This window comes from Coffea arabica, chromosome 4c (assembly GCF_036785885.1).
Source record: "Coffea arabica cultivar ET-39 chromosome 4c, Coffea Arabica ET-39 HiFi, whole genome shotgun sequence".
NCBI lineage: Eukaryota > Viridiplantae > Streptophyta > Magnoliopsida > Gentianales > Rubiaceae > Coffea > Coffea arabica.
In genome coordinates this window covers 14,092,653-14,110,929 of record NC_092316.1, presented here as the reverse complement: position 1 = coordinate 14,110,929, position 18,277 = coordinate 14,092,653, and the positions used below count along the sequence as shown (strand labels likewise).

Below are 18,277 nucleotides of genomic sequence, written 5' to 3'. Positions count from 1 at the left end.
TCCGAGGCTCTATCGACTCCCTCTTTTCCCTTGACTAGCTCCGCCTCCTCAACCTCCACGACAACCACCTTAACGGCACCCTCGGCCCTCTCACCCGCTGCCTCAACCTCAAGCTCCTCTATCTCTCCAGCAATGACATCTCCGGTGAAATCCAACCGAACTCTCCTCCCTACGACGCCTCCTCCGCCTCGACGTCTCCAACAACAATCTCAGGGGCCCCATTCCTTCCCAATTCTCGAATTTCTCCCACATCATGACCATAAGCCTATAGAACAATGCACTATCTGGGACTATTCCTAAATCCGCCACAGAGACAAACATGTACAAGTAGTAATTTGCATTGAATTAGCAGAGCAGAGGAATTAGTAATAATAGTACTAGTCGTATGTGTAAGCAGCAGCACTTGAGGGCAACCATGAGCGGCCCTCCTCTCCAGTCTCCACTTTTGATTTGATTCTAAAGATTTTAGTTGTTTTGAGATTTGACAAGTGAAATGCGAACCTCTTCCTCCTTCTCCCATTTTCTCTCTCACCTTTGCCACCGCCGCAATCAACCCTTCACTTCTAAACCCTACCTCCCACTCCTATCGGACATTTTTGTATCAGCATTTCGCTGTTCGCTGGAAGCAAACAAATCTTCTCTCCACACCACCCAGCCACATCCGCACCATCATTTTTGCTCCAACAGCAACACCAAGTTTCCAAGAGCTGATCATTCCCACCATAAACATGCTTCTCCTCCTCCTCAACAGCCGCGGCCGCGACAGCAACAGCTCCTATATGCAAGTCGTCAAGTTTGCTATTTCACCACCAACCCTCTGAGTCATTTTAGGCAAATTTCTTCTTCTTCATCGCCCAGATTCCTTCCCTCGTCATTCACCAGTTCAATTCTTTCCCTTCTAATCCCATTCCCCATCCTTCCTTCACCCTCAACCGTGGTGAGCCCACAACCCATATGTTCCTCTTGGAAGCGGAGCACTAGTTGCGATAATCATGTCAACTGCCATGGCTGTATTGGTGATCGCTTCCTTCCTGATAGCCTATTGTTGTGGGAGGTACTCGAGGGATGGCAGCTCACTTGCTGGGAGCGAGAGTGGGAAGAGGAGGAGTAGTTATTCCGGAGTTAAGAGGAGGGTTTATGCCAACAATGGAAGTTTGATGGAAATTACAAGGTGAAGTATCCGAAATACTCCTGTTTAAGTGTTCAATTAGAAGCTTGATTGAAATTACAAGGTAGCGCTGCCACGTAGTTCCTCAATTGGGATCGATAAGTAAGTATAGGGATTAAATTGGCCAAAAAAATTAAATATGGATCAAATTGACAGTATAAAAAAGTTTAGGGACTAAATTGACCATTTTCCCTTTTCTTTTCTGAAAATAAACATTAACACTAGGACAAATTGGATACAGTAAATTACAGCACGAATCTAGTCTACAATTTTTTTTCTTTGGCTTAAAGAATTAGCATGGCATTGGGACTGGTTTTCTTTTGGAAAGAATATAAAATTTCAGAGAATTCATCCAGACAAAAGCACACCATGAGCCCATGACTAAAGTTATGTGACTTTTGTGTACTTTGGACCTGCCGGCGGAGGCCAACACCATCATATCCTCAACAATTTGCAAACGAAAGGTTTCTAACTTCAGATAACCGGCAGGCTCAGAAATTTTCTTTTAAAAAAAAAGGCTGCCGTGCTACAGCCCTTGAACTTTTATTTTTTTTTTAAAAAACGTCGCTGCCCCAGGAATTGAAAAAAGTTAAAAACATTGTTGCCCGCCGTGCTGATTTTAGAAATGGACTTTGTCAGCACCACATTTGCCAAAATTTTTTTTTAATTTTTGGGTAATATTCTAAGGAATTAGCCTTGTAGATGTTGATTTTGAAAATTTTGAGTCTTGAATATTCTCCCTTCGTTTAGGAAGCAGCCCTTGTGCGCCTCTAGATGATCAAATCAATATATATATATATATATATATATATATATATATATATGTATATAGCAACATCCAAAACTCCTAACTACATGCATTTGGCTCAACAGGAAGAACAAATTTGCACTTTGTTTTCCATTATAAAGATTTGGAGTCTTTTTTGGAAGAAAAATAAGAACTATCAAATTAAATTGTTGATTTACAGGCCAAATACACCAAAGTTCTAAAGCTACAAAATATCCGAAACCATTAGCCTCTGAGTCAATGTGAAATCACATATTCTTTGTTTCATATATCCAGACAATTTGTGCAATACTAGCTGTATATGTTGATTTTGAATCTTGCGATTCTTGAATACCCTCCCTCGTTTTAGGCAGCAGCCTTTATCCCTGGCTAGATGATCAAATTGGATCAGTATATATGGCAACATCCCAAGCTTCTAACTACATACATGCATTAGGCTTAAGCAAGAAAACAATGGCCCAAGCTTCCAAGCTCATCATGTCTTCTTCCCAAACTTTGTCTAGAACTAACCCAATCTCGAACTTGAACCATCAACTTCGTCCCTCCATATATCTTCCCAAATCCTCCATCAAACCAGTCAAATCAAACTCCAAAATCAGCCATTACACTTTGGAAAACTCAGCCATTTTCAACCGTTCTTTGATAAAAAGTGTAAGACTTCTTGGCAGAGGCTTCAACTTAGCTAATCAAGCTCCACAAGTTTCAGCCTCAGATAAGACAATAGAGAAAGCTGAAGAAGAGAAAGCTGTCACTTCTTCTTGGATTGAAGCAGTTTTTCCTGAAACAGCCCGGCCTTATGCCTACCTTGTCCGCTTGGACAACCCGACCGGGACGTTTTTATTTGCATGGCCATGCTTGTGGTCGCTTGCATTCACTGCGAACCCCGGCAGCCTTCCTGATATGAAGATGTTGGCATTCTTTTTCCTGGTGTCTTTTATGTCAAGAAATATTGCATGCACCATTAACGATTATTTTGACAAGGATTTTGATGCACAGGTGATGATCCCTTTTCCATTTGATTACTGAATCTTAAATTATGTTTTTACTTTTCATTTGGAGATACAGAGCAATTGACGATTTCACATGTTTTCAGTTTTCACTTGGTAAAAACTAAAATGTAATCTATTTTCTTGTTCTCTAGAAGCAAAAAACTATACAAGGGCGGTATTGCTTTTATTATTATTACTATTATTATATATGTAAGGGGTGGTGGTTGTTTGTAATATGATAAATACAAACAAATATATATAAATTAAGTAAGCAGAAAATAAAGATAATCAACGGAATATTAAACAGAGGCACAAATAAGTGGGATTTCCCTTCCCCTTGGTACGGATCTATGAGGGATAAATATATCACTTACAAAAATTATGATATAGATAGTATAGATCTAAGAGGTCAGATCTAAACTTTAGAATAACTCATCGCCCTGAGTACTATCATTATATAATATCTATGAGGGATAAATATATCAAGGATGAATATATCACTTACAAAAATTATGATACAGATAATATGGATTTAAGAGATTAGATCTAAACTTTAGAATAACTCACCGTCCCGAGTACTATCATTTATATCTATATATATACATACATATAAATATATGGGGGATAAATATATCACTTATAAAAATTATGATATAGATAGTACGAATCTAAGAGGTCAGATCTAAACTTTAGAATTGAATTACTCACCGCCGTGAGTACTATCATTATATATCTATATATATATAGCCGATAGGTGAAGACAAGCTGACCCTATCTCTTCGATCGGAAGCCATATCCATGACTTCCTTCTCTTCGCCCTAGGAGAACGCACTTAAATAGCAATGTCATAGCCTTTTCTTAATACTCCCTCCGTCCCACTTTGATAATCCTGTTTTCTTTTTTCATCTGTCCCAAATTATAGTCCCCTTTCCAATTGAAAAATATAGTTATATTTTAATTTTTCTAAAATACCTTTATTTAATGTAAGTTATTGTTACTATAAATCTACCCCATCTAATGAGAGTTGATTCTTTTTTTACCATTAATTCAAGTTCCCATAAAGTTGTACTCTAATTAATGTGAGGGTATTTTAGGAAAATAGCTGCCTAAATTGATTGTTCCAACAAAGTTAACTATTTTTTCTTAAACTGTGTGAAAAAAGAAACAGAACTATCAAAGTGAGACGGAGGGAGTATTAAAGATGTACGAAATATAGCTATGAATCCCAACCCATTTTGATTCAATCAACAAGTCATTATAGTTAACTTTTAGTTTTTTGAAAATACTCTTATTTAATGTACTCTGTTATCAATGAATATAACCTACCTTACTCATTAAGTGCATCGATTCATTAATATTATTGTTACAATTAATGAAAAGGTATAATAGATACTTATACTACTGATATTAATATAGGGGTATTTTAAGAAAATAGTAGGTTAGATTTATTCTTTCAATAAAATTAATTAACTTGTCTAAAACCATGTTAAAAAAATATTAAAACTATCAAAGTAGGATGAAGGGAGTATATAGTGTTCAAATATAAATTAACCTATCAGTCTAATCCTAACATTATCCCTAAATTTTAAATATACATACTGCCTCCTCCCTAGAAAAATGAACGTTCTCATGATTTCTTTCAAATTTTCAAACTTTTTATACTGTTTCTATGCTCAAAATCACATTGTCTCTAATGCAATTATTGTTCTAAATATAATTGCTTAGTTACCAAATCCAAAAAAAAAAAAAAAAAGATAATTACCCTCTCAAACCCATATCTATAATGCAGGTTGAGCGAACCAAAGGAAGGCCGCTTGCCTCTGGGGCAATAACGGGATTTCAAGCACTTTGCTTCCTTGGAATTCAAGTGTTACTCGGATATGGAATTTTTCTCCCAATAAATGAACTAAGGTATGCGCCCCCTTTGACTCTTGTCCTAGGCCTCAAGCAGCAACCAGTATTAACCTATTAATTCACTTATAGGCAAAAACCCTAGCTATATTGAAATGACCAATTCTTACCAAGAGTTTTAGATTTTCAACAATTTATACTCCCATAGATAACTCCTTTCTCTTTTTTTTTAGAAAAAAGTTTTTAATTCATAAATTTTCAAGGTGACACCCCTTCCCTGTTTAAGAAATTTGCTACAAAAGGGGAAAAAAAAGCTTTGCATAGTCAATTTGCAACTATCATATATATAATAAAATTATATTCTCATCATTATCCTTTTATTTTGTCTCTTTCTTACATGGCTTAACGATATAGGGCCTGTTTGGCACCCTAGTTTTTTACCAAGTTTTTTAGCTACTAGTTTTTTAACAACTTTTGCTACAGGAACCCCAAAAAACTTTTTAAAGTTTTTTACCCACACACTTCAAAAATCTATACACAAAAAATTTCTCAAAAACTTTTCTTCCTCCCTCACCCAACCCACCACACCAGACACCGCCTCCACCACCTCTTCCAGCGCCGGTCACGTATTCCGACGCCGCTGGTAACCTCAAAAATTTTTTTTGAATTTTTGAGTCCCTCACCCTCAAAACTTTATTATAATATTATATATTTATTTAAACATATTATAAATATTTTATTTTATTTAAATATATATTTTTATATTTTTATATAAATATTATATACCATATAAATTAATATTAATATAAATATGTATTTATACATTTATATAAATATTATATATTATACATTTAAATATATAATACATATTATATATATTACACATTTAGGTATATTTATATACAATTATATTATGTATTATGTATAATATAATACATTTATACATAATATTAACACACAATATTAATTATACATTTATACATAATACTAATACATTTATACATTTATATTAATTATATTAATACATTTATACATAATATTATATATTTATATATTTATAATATATTAATTTATATATTTATATAATATTCATTTATAATAATATACAATTATTACATTTGTAAATATATTTATATTATGTATTATATATAATATAATACATTTATATATTTTTATATAACTATATAAATATATTTATTTATAAATGCATAAATATATATAAATATTGAAACAATAAAAATTATAAATTATAAACAATATTAATTATACATTTATACATTTATATTAATTATATTAATACAGTTATACATAATCATCATATATATTTATAAATTATAATTTATACATTTATATAATATTCATTTATAATATATACATTTATATTAATTATACATTTATACATTTATAAATATATGTATATTATGTATTATATATAATATAATACATTTATATATTTTTATATAAATATATAAATATATTTGTTTATAAATATATAAATATATTTGTTTATAAATATATAAATATATTTGTTTATAAATATTTATAAATGTATTATAAATGCATAAATGCATATAAATATTTAAACAATAAAAATTATAAATTATAAACAATATTAATTATACATTTATACATAATATTAATACATTAATACATTTATATTAATTATATTAATACATTTATACATAATCATCATATACATTTATAAATTATAATTTATACATTTATATAATATTCATTTATAATTTATACATTTATATTAATTATACATTTATACATTTATAAATATATGTATATTACGTATTATATATAATATAATACATTTATATATTTTTATATAAATATGTAAATATATTTATTTCTAAATATTTATAAATGTATTTTAAATGAATAAATGTTTAAAAATATAAAAATACAAAAATTATAAATTATAAAATACTCAAAAATATGTTTTAAAAATACATCTAAAAATAATCCAAAAAAATCTACAGTAACATTTCATAAACTTCTACAAAAAAGTTTTTTACCTTACAAAAACTTCTATAAAATTTTTTCAAAAACTTTTACAGTACACTACAGTAAAGTTTTAGACAAACTCCCAAAAAACTCAGGTTCCAAACAGGCCCATAGTAAGTAGCTGCAACGCGTTCTATTAAATAACCTAATAACCTAAACTCTTCCATCTCCTTTTTTTTTGGTTATCCTCTTTTTTTTTTTCCTTTTCTTGTCTTGGACAAACTATAATGTAATAATTGACAAATCCGAAAATTAGAATCTTTAATTGTGTAGGTACAATAGTAAGATATGTTAGTTAAGACTTAAATAGTTAAATGACCAAAATTACATGTTGAAATCACTTAGGGTTGTTTCATTTTTGCCTCAGCTCCGACTTATCTTCTAGCTTATGTCTCATATCCATGCAAGGTGGTCTCTTGATATTCTTCTTTAATTAGTCGTCATTTTAGCATCCCCATGCGGTCGAAAACCGCCAACTGCAGTCTTAATAGCTGCCAAAGTTCAGGTCGCAGTAGGTTTCCCGAAACATGCAATTAAAGCAGCCACATCTCATTCAGGTCTGGAATAATAAATAAATAGCCACCCATACCTCTGTCGGTTACGTCTACGGTGGAAAGTTCACCTTTCTGCCCATAGTAGGCAGAACCAATGCAAGGAGGCCAGCTGTGCTATGTGGGGACGCACAAAGAAGGACATCCGAGCAGCACTGGAGAAAACCGGTTTGGCTTGGATGAAAAACGTTATATATTTTAAAATTACAATAAAAGTCCTCTTAAAAATTTATTCATCATCTAATGCCCAATACTTATATTTGATAAATTAAAATAGTTAATTAAATATTCTATTATAATATAAACAACTATATGTCATTGAGTTGATTGAATGATATTTTCTTTTTTTTTTTTGTATTTCAATTAGTTGTCAATTAAGTTTCAATTGAAATAAATATTTTATAATTATTTAAATTATCAATTTAAGATGAGCATAAATATAAATACATTAAATTGTATTATTGAAATATTTGATTTAATATAAAAGAAATTTTAGTGGAAAAAAGAGAATTTTAATTTGAGTGTATAGTAACTTTAATTGTAAACATTATAACGCAAATTGTTGTATGACTTGTGTATATGAGTTTCAATTGGTTATGGTTAGGCATTGTAATTATAATAACAAGTAAATGTGATTACTAATATAAAGGACTCACATGAATTTTTAAAAAATTTCTTGTATTTCTTCTTGTCTTTCTTTTATATTAAATCAAATATTTCAATAATACAATTTAATGTATTTATATTTATGCTCATCTTAAATTGATAATTTAAATAATTATAAAATATTTATTTCAATTGAAACTTAATTGACAACTAATTGAAATACAAAAAAAAATATATCATTCAATCAACTCAATGACATATAGTTGTTTATATTATAATAGAATATTTAATTAACTATTTTAATTTATCAAATATAAGTATTGGGCATTAGATGATGAACAAATTTTTAAGAGGACTTTTATTGTAATTTTAAAATATATAACGTTTTTCATCCAAGCCAAACCGGCTTTTTCCAGTGGTGCTCGGATGTCCTTCTTTGTGCGTCCCACATAGCACAGCTGGCCTCCTTGCATTGGTTCTGCCTACTATGGGCAGAAAGGTGAACTTTACACCGTAGACGCAACCTACCTCTGTCTGTGGTTTTCAAATGGGAAAAAAAATTGAAGAAAAAAGTACTCTCTCCGTCCCACTTTGATAGTTCTGTTTCTTTTTTCACACAGTTTAAAAAAAAAATAGTTAATTTTGTTGGAAAGGTAAATTTAGATTGCTATTTTTCTAAAATATGCTCACATTAAATATGGTACAACTTTATGGAAACTTGAATTGATGGTAAAAAAAGAATCAACTCTCATTAAATAGGGTAGGTTTATAGTAACAACTACATACATTGAATAAGGGTATTTTAGAAAAATTAAAATACAACTACATTTTTCAATTGGAAAGTGGACTATAATTTGGGACAGATGAAAAAGGAATACAGGACTATCAAAGTGGGACGGAAGGAGTAGGTGATTGAGATTTTCAATAATTTCACTTAGCCCACTTAATATTTTAAAAATTATACATACCTCCGGTTGCTCGTCCAAAATGATAATACTAGTTTTAACATTCTAATAAAATTCTCTTATTTATTATACTTATACAAAAGATGGGTTTTATAATTTTTTTTCTTTTTTCTTCTTATTCATTTCCCTTTATATTTCATCAGCGAATCCGAAGAACTATTGATATTGTCCCTCACATCTATTCTGACCAAACATCAAACTAGTTACATTTTTTTAATAACTTTTAAATAAGATACTGATGACAAAACTGAGTAGTGATGATGGGCGACGAAGGTTACCAATGGTGGGTGATGGGTGGTGTGATGAGGGACAGGGGTTGTTTTGAAAAGAAAGATAAAGACAAATGTCAGAGTCTGTATTTTTCCTGAGAGAGCTACAGTAAATTATAATAAAACTTTATTTACAAACTCAAAGAACACACCGGCCAAGCAGATCACTAGAATCCAAATATTCGAGTCGGTGCGGCCCCAATATCTAGACAATATCTAGACAAGCAGGCACATGCATATAATGTTACTATGTTTTTTTTTTTGAAAGAAAAGGCAATTGGTAAATGACCTTACGTTTTAAACTCTTTCACTTTATTTAAGTAAGTAGAAGAAAGTAAAAAATGATTGAATGACTTAAGTTGCAGCACAATTAACATCATTACGCGAAAACAAGTCGCTTATGTCTAATGCCTCATTTGGGGTTGCGATACTTTTGATAAAAAAAAAGAAGGTATTTTTAAGTGTTAAATGTACTTTTAAAGTTTTTGATAAACAACATCCTATAAAATTAGGAGTAGAACTTTTGATATTAAAAGCACTTGTAGCAAAAATTCAAATTTGATGCTTTTAAAGTAACTTTTTTGTAATTTAAAAAAAATATCAAATTTAATTATCTTATCCTATATTATGAACCCAATAAAGAGATAAATACTTTTAATAATTTTTAACTTACACATTATCCAATACAATAAGTACCTATTGAATTATGTTTTCAAATATACATTTAAAAGCATTTAAACAGTTAATAAGTATTTTTATTAAAAGTTCTATTAAGGAAGTACTTTTCAATAAACCATCGCAACCCAAATGGACCCTAAGTTAGGTTGTGAGTTACAAATAGTTATTCTTTTTTATCGAACTAATCGATACAAGTATTTGATAATCAAGTTAATTACCATAACAAAACTAGATATTCTCCTCCTGCATTTTAATTTCGTGTTAAATATATACTGGACTGCTGCTTAGGTTCTAATTCATTATTAATTTTGATCTTTCTCTTTTTCTATTTTTTGGGCATCTTGAAATTCTAACGTGTTGATTTATGTCTTTTGTTTATATACAGCCGTATTTTATGGGTTTCATCCTTGCCGTTGATCTTCACTTACCCGCTCATGAAGAGAATTACTTATTGGGTATTGTATCTGTTATCTTTTTTTCCATCTCATAAATTACGTCCACAATAACTTTAATTTTTTTAAAATGAAACTTTAAATACTAAAACATTTGTTTGGATGAAACACTTTTGCACTAGATACAATATTGATGCAATGTTCTCTATGATTTTCTAAAAATTTGATTCACTAATTATTATAGCTTACATATTTCTAGGCATGGCTAATCAGGTTAAGACAATTATTTTAGAATGATATTAGTATTAAGACAATTATTTCAGGTTAAGGAAATTATTATATTAATCTTCCTTAGATAAACTATTTCCGGATATGTAAATAGATAAGTCCTTGATTTCACATAGACTTTCTAAAAGTGGAATAATAGCAGTGCATAGAAAGAAACACTAATTTGCAACCTCAATATAAAAAATAATAAAAATTTTCCAACATTAGTGATTAGTTAGACCAGCCTCTAGTTTACTTTACCTTAACACACACACACACACACACAAATTCTTGAACATTAATTAATCTAATCTAAAGGTCATTATGTATAAATTTTGCTTATCAGTACCATATTATTCAATTTTTTTAAAGCTTTCAAATTCATCTAGTTGGTCAAAGTGCCATAAGCTGAAATTATACATCATTCTACACCATCATAATAAAAAAAAAAAATTGGAAAAACACTATTCCTTAGTTTAGTTCTCTTTCTTGCCAAACCTCCCCCAAAAAAAAAAAAAAATCAATTGAATGTGTGTAGTTATTTTGGTCCAAGCCAAGAATATACAGAAGTGATGGAAAACCACAGATCAGTAATATAAATAAAACTGAATAGCGAAATGAGATCATCTAAAAAAAATTATTTGCAAAATATGACTACGCGACTAAAGTGAACACAAATAAAATTAAAAAAAATGATCGAACATCTTATTCTTTTATTTTTTTTCATGAAACAATCTCTGGGTTTTCATTCACTCTGTTTAGTTTTCTTTTCAACAATGTAGGTAAAGCTTTAGCTAGTAAGTTGAAGTAAATACAACTAAAGCCGAATAACAAAATGAGATCATCTAAAAGAAAGAAAAATAATTGGCTATATATGCAAAGAACGATTATGCAACTCAAACGTACATAAATAATATAAAATAATGATTGCATTTCTTATTTCTTTATTTTCTCTCTCTTCCTTTTACCTGATGTTTTCATTGCTTAGAGGTCCTGAATTGCAATCTTTCCATCTACATCCCCACTTCTTACCCTGCTAAACACGAAAAAAAAAGAAAAGAAAACCTATTATTTCCATTGTCTTAGTATGTTAAAAAACATCTCTTAGTTTTCATTCACTTTGTTTGGCTATCCCAAAAAAAAAAAAAAAGATCACACTGCATAGTTGTGCAAAAATTTTTTATTAGTAACAGTTGGTTACCATGGGATAGACCCCATGATTGTCCAATGCGAACTTCATTAAGTCTGACGGTGCATTTGATAAAATTGAAATATAAATTTGTTAAATTATTGAATTGTTAGGTACTAAAATCTTAACATTTGAAAGTATTTTATATTGATAAGTGAACAGCTTATCACTCACTGTTTGAGTAAGTTTTATCTAAACAATTTAGACTCTATTAATTAATTAAGACGTTCTATTTTTTATTATCAAATATGTCTGAACATATTAAATTAAAGTATTAAATTGAATTATTAACCAAGATCCAAATATTCTTTACTTAATAAAGATTGGGCTGATGGAGAAGTTCAAACATATCAATGCAGCCTCAAGCCCATCTTGGTTTAACTGCAAATTGGGGAGCTTTGTACTCATGGGCTGCTGTTAAAGGAAGTCTTGATCCTGCTATTGTCTTCCCGGTCCTCGTTGCTTGCTTCTTCTGGACACTGGAGGTGGATACAATATATGCACATCAGGTACAAATTCTCGGATCTGACCTCTGCTGGCAGTAGGGGTGTGCAAAATCGAAAAATTTCGATTTACCGATCGAATTCGAATTGAATTCGGAATTTTTGAAATCAGTAAATCGGGAATCGGAATTGAATTCGGATTTTCCGAATTCATATATTTCGAATTTGGTTCAAATTCGGTAATGGAGTTTTTCAAATTGGAATTTTCAATTTCGAATTCACAATTCGAAATCGGAATTCAAATTCCGATTTCGATTTCAAATTCGTTTTTAATATATAAATATATTTTTTATACATGTAATATAAAACTTATACTATATAATATTATATAAAATTTATATAATATTATATTATATAATATTATATTATATAGTATAAATTTTATATTATATAATAATATATAAATTTTTCCGAATTCGGTGAAATCGGAATTTATCGAATTCCGAATTCAATTCGGTATGAATTCAAATTCGAAATTGGTGAATTCGAAATCGAATTCAGTCGAATTATTAGAAACCAAAATTTCGAAAAATTCCAAATTCAAACTTCCGAATTATCGATTTCGAATTCGATGCACACTCCTAACTGACAGCAAGGTGAAGTGTAGATGTAGGTATAATAGATGTAGATATTAATATAATAAATATAGATACTCATACAATAAAGTGAAAAAACACAACAAATTTGCTTTCTCATTGAAATTTATACCCAAAAATTTGTTGTGTTTTTACATGTTCTTGTGTAAGTATCTGCATTTATTATTTTAGTTCCTACATCTATTATGTTAGTATCTATGCTGTACCCTGCGATCACCCGCCTGTGACATTAGAGACTCCTGATCCTAAGTTCTCCAACAAAATACTTTATACGCTTCAAATGACGAAGATTCAAATGGTAAAAAAATGTGTGACACAAGAAATGGCCGAAGATCAATGCATATATATATTTCTACCGTGTTCAATATCTTTGAAGCTATTAAACTCCATTTAGTTGGCAATATTGACGCAATTATTTTATTATTATTATTATTTTACCCTCTCATCCTTCCCACCCCCTTCCCATCCCCAATTATCAGAATTCGAATCTTACACCTGATAACGCAGAGAATTTTAAGAGCGTCTTCTAAGTTCTAAGATGCAATATTAGAAAGAGTAGTTTGATTTTCCTAGTGGTTGCATTGAGCCATTGACTCACAGACTTGTACCCATATGTGCTGCCGATGGTTACAGGATAAAGAAGATGATGTGAAAGTGGGTGTTAAATCTACAGCTTTGCTATTAGGTGATTCAACAAAATTGTGGACTACTGGTTTTGGAGTTGCATCCATTGCTAGTCTTGCTCTAGCTGGATTTAACGCTCACATTGGTATTTACTTCTATTCGTTCATCTTTAGTTAACTATAATTTATGATAATTCTTTTTTTTTTTTTTAAATATCATCTGTACAATTTATAACTAAAATTAACTTTTTATTCCCAATCCTTTGACCATTTTATGTTCATGGTTATTCAACCTCTAGATTTGGCCAACAATATGTTCCTCATTTTTTCAGCTCTTTTTGAAGCGTTATTTATTTTTAATTTTATTTTTGGATATTCTAATTTTTAGGTTTATATATTTTTCGAGTGTCACAGGATGGCCATTTTTTGTATTGCTAGCGGCTGCATCAGGTCAAATAGCTTGGCAGATTTGGGATGTTGACTTATCAAACCCAGCAGATTGTTTCAGAAAGTGGGTAATTATTAATGAAGATAAAATTTGAAGGAATTCAAATTAATGCTTATTTGACTTTCCATAATTGATGCTCTTAGGAAATTATAAGAGGCTGAAATTTAATTTTCACGCCCTCAAATCATAATGTTTTGCCTATAGCTATAGAACATTCTCTTACAATTTTTTGAGCTAATTACTTTTCTTTGTTGGTAAGTCCAGGGCAGATGTTAATAAATTTTTTGAAGCTTGTAAAGATAATATACATGAATTGTTGGATGGGCAAAAAGTCTAATTGTATTAGTGTCTGTAGTCTAATCGTTCTTACTAAGGGGAAAGGAGGGATGAGTTGAGTAATACGAGAAGAGGGAGTATAAACGAAAGTTCTCGATTTTGAGTTCTTCCACTAACACTAAAATAAACTCTTTAAAAAAATCCTTCTTACTGATACTTATAGATAGAGCCTCTAGGATTTCTGGTTTTTAACCCATAGGGAGAAACATTCTTTTAAAATGGACATCCCTTGGCATATGGAAAAAAAATGAAAAAGTGCTTTAACAAAATTTGATGGTTCCAGCCCCAAATGTGATCTAGCCTATTTTCAGAAAGAAGGTCTAATTAAAGATACACAAACTCAATCCACAAGTCTATGCTTGGCATCTATTTCTTATGAATAAATTTTATATTATAATCTGTTAACTAAGTTTTATTTTATTCCTTTCACTCTACAGATTTGCATCAAATAGATATTTTGGTGCTATTGTCTTTAGTGCAATTCTGTTTGGAAGACTCTTGTCATAAATTAAGGTATTTACAACTATCTAATACATTTTGTTTTTTCCTACGCTCAATTTCCAGCTCCTTCATTTGGACTCTTCCTTTTTAAGATTCTTTTCTTTGTCTTTTGGTTTTCTTTTTTAACAAGGCTTAATTTTTACTCGTTTGCGTGGCATAAGTGACAATAAATAACAAATTACATAAATTCCACAAATGTTTTTATTTTCTGTGGTAATTTTTCACTTTGCAGGCAAAGGAAAATTGAATTGAAATATAGCACAAGGGAGAGGTGGATGATGGTTATATTGTGCTTACAGTTCCAATAGGAAGTTTAAGATCAAACAAAACATAAGCCATCATTTAAAGGTGTGTTTGGATACGAGATTATTTGAAATATTATTCAGAATAATTATTATAGAATTTTTTTTGATAATATGATGTATGTTAGAGATGAAAAAGTTTTTGAAATGACAAGAAATTAACTGAGAATTATAATATTTGGAAAACATCTTACCATCGAAGCACCTTATTTGAAATCCAGTTAAGAAGCTTCATATCAGTGTCATATGTGCATGGGTGCCCAATCATTGGATTTTTTTTTTTTTTTTTTGTTGATAGTTTTATAGATGATATCAAAATATGCACAGTATTTAGAGAAGGGTCCAATTCATACAAACGTGCATATTAGCACAGAAGAGTGAGTTCGGTCCACTCTTCATCTTGGAAAATGCCATAAGCATAAGTGCTAAAAGGCACAATACTATCTTTGTTTTCATTCCTTACACAACAAAAAGCCCAATTTTTGGATCAATTGTGAGTTATCTAATTTCATGTCAATGAAAACCTAAAAATGACAGGGGGAAAAAAAAAGGAAAGGAAAACAAGAAAAGGAGAGCATCAGCAAAAAGGAAAGAAAAAAGAGAATTTAAATAGGTTGCTTCGACATTAAAATTGTAGATTCCAAAATCTTAAAGCATGTATATGAGATATATGATTTCTTCGGTTTAGGATAAGCAAAGCTCCCGAAATCAAATTTTGGAGCAGCAAATTTGTGGTAAGACCAAACGTCATTTATGTGTAAAACAGACATGCAAAAATTCCTTCATATTTGAGGACTCCCATCTCCCAGAACTCAGATTATAAAGCTCCCAATTTGCTTCTTAAATTTTCAAAGAGTGTATGATAAAGAAGATAAACTGAAAATTTCACAAACTTTTAAATGTCCCAATGTGCTTAATTCTTTATATATATTTTTGTCCTTTTTACCCTTCTACTCCTCTCCACACCGATTGCCAAGCATAGGATTCGAATTCTTAACCTAACGATGGGCAAGATTCTAAGAACTGATCATTGGGTCTATTTCGACGATTTCTTAACTACAAATTGTTGAGTTGAAATATATATTAAATTCTAAGGTAATACTATAATTCCTGACAAATGGTCAAGCCATGGTAAAGCTTCGGGAGGGATCACAACATTGGAACAAACAATATTAGTGCAGGGATTTGGTTTCTCTTGAAATTTCAGCGAGCTGATATATGTTAGCCTAAATCTAAGCTGAAACTCTAAAAGAAAATTTCTTTTCAACACTTAATTCGATACTCAGATCTGAACCATCAATTAGACCTTGCAGTTACTCAGATTCAACAATTGTAGAGATCATGGATCCAAACTGCACCATCCATTAGTGAGTGAACCTCACATATTTGTGATACCTCATTTCTCCCATTAATAACGTCTTATCTTCGTTTTTAGATGTTGAATTATGTTTGTTCCAACAATTCAAAGCATTCGTATTAATTTTTACCCACGAATAATCTTAGTTTTGTTCTGCTCCTATGATACATTGTTTAAGCTCGAAATTTTCACGGCAACAATGGTTACCCAAAAAAAGAAAGAAAGAAAAAAGCCTTTGGTCCAAATTCCAAACTAAGCTGCCAATTTTCTTCTTTTTACACCTCTAGACCCTGAAGTAGCAGCCTCCACATCCACATATGCTTCTTTTTTGAAAATTCTTTGGTTGCGAGCTCCCCACACATGCGTCCTATTTTAATAAACACAAAAGGTACAAAGTGGATCCATTTGCTACAATTAGTTAAACTATTGGATTACCTTGACCATGTACCTTTTGACCCAAATTACAAAATCTAAACATTCATTGGACTGTTTTGTTTTGTTTTTTTTTTAATAGCAAAATCAATGACCTACTAGTGAAAGTGATTTCATACATGGCAAACTTTTTTTTGGGTATTCTCCTCGGATTCTCATGTTTTTTTGGGAGATGTCAAGTGTACGGGCAGAGTTGAAAGCGCTGCTTTATGGTGTTAAGTTAGCTCTTGCTCAAGGGTATTTTACTTTGCACTTAGAATCAAATGCCTTGGTACTTGTCCAGATTGTTCAAGGAAGAGCGAGATGTCCGTGGAGCTTGCAGAGGGATTTACAGGAATTGTTGCAGGCTAGAAGTTTTTTTAAGGAGGTATCACATTGCTTTCGAGATGCGAACAAACCGGATAGATTGTCCAATGTTGGAGTTGATTCTGGAGTAACTACAATGTATGAGTTGTTTCGTGATTTGCCTCGACCGGTGAGAGGAGACATTACACTTGATCAACCCTCATTGTATTCTGTGAATTTCTATTATTATTAATAAAATTTGGACTGGCATCCCACCGCTGTATATAGGGTTTGCCATACAAAAAAATACATAGCAAACTTTCTTCTAAATAATTTTCATCTGTTTATTTATTTCATATCTTCATTTGGTAACTATGTACTTGTAGAGCTAATCTCCTAAGCTTCCATACCATCCTCTCACAACAGTTTCTCTTGGGGACCATCACAAAATGGCCCAAGCTTCCAATCTCATGGCATTCTCTTAAAGTTTCTCTGGGATTTATCCCATCTCCAACTTCAACCATCAGCCTCGTCCCTCCATAGCTCTCCCCAAATCCTCCATCAAGCCAGCCAAATCAATCTCCAAATTCAACCCTTCCAGTGTAGAAAACTCAGCCACCTTCAAACGTTCTTGGATAAAAGGCACCAGATTTCTTGGTAGAGGTTACAACTTATCTAATCAAGCTCCTCAATTTTCAACCTCATCAAAGTCACTAGGGGAAAATGAAGATGAAAAACCTGCTTCTTCTTCTTCTTGGATTCAATGGGTATTTCCTGAAAAAGCTCGGCCTTATGCCTACTTATACGCTTGGATAAGCCGATTGGAACGTTTCGATTTGCATGGCCATGTATGCGGTCGCTTGCTTTTGCAGTGAACCCCGGCAGCCTTCCTGTTGTGAAGATGTTGGCATTCTTTTTCTTGGTGTCTTTCCTGTCAAGAAATATTGCATGCACCATTAACGATTACTTTGATAAGGATTTTGATGCACAGGTGATGATGGCTTTCAATTTGATTAATGTTCCTTTCTTTTTTCTTTTTGAGAAACAATTATTTTTTTTGGTCATTCTGATACATCATAGTATTATCCTTGGGAAAGTTAGGAAGGAAAAATTTAGTATGCATCTAGCCAACACAAGGCCATGAATTTTGTGAGCACCCAAATAACCGG

General features: G+C 31.2%; 1 protein-coding gene and 1 pseudogene across 1 annotated transcript; both read left to right on the top strand.

Annotated features, from left to right (window-relative positions):
- Positions 1-2,408: 2,408 nt before the first annotated feature.
- On the top strand, positions 2,409-14,738 carry LOC113739024 (4-hydroxybenzoate geranyltransferase 2-like). The gene is made up of 7 exons (XM_027266276.2): positions 2,409-2,951; positions 4,734-4,855; positions 10,263-10,332; positions 12,085-12,234; positions 13,458-13,593; positions 13,862-13,958; positions 14,669-14,738. The coding sequence occupies exons 1-7, from the start codon at positions 2,409-2,411 to the stop codon at positions 14,736-14,738; spliced, it is 1,188 nt and encodes a 395-aa protein (XP_027122077.2).
- A 2,257-nt stretch (positions 14,739-16,995) lies between these two features.
- LOC140004700 (4-hydroxybenzoate geranyltransferase 2-like) overlaps positions 16,996-18,277 on the top strand; it is a 38,111-nt pseudogene continuing 36,829 nt past the window's right edge.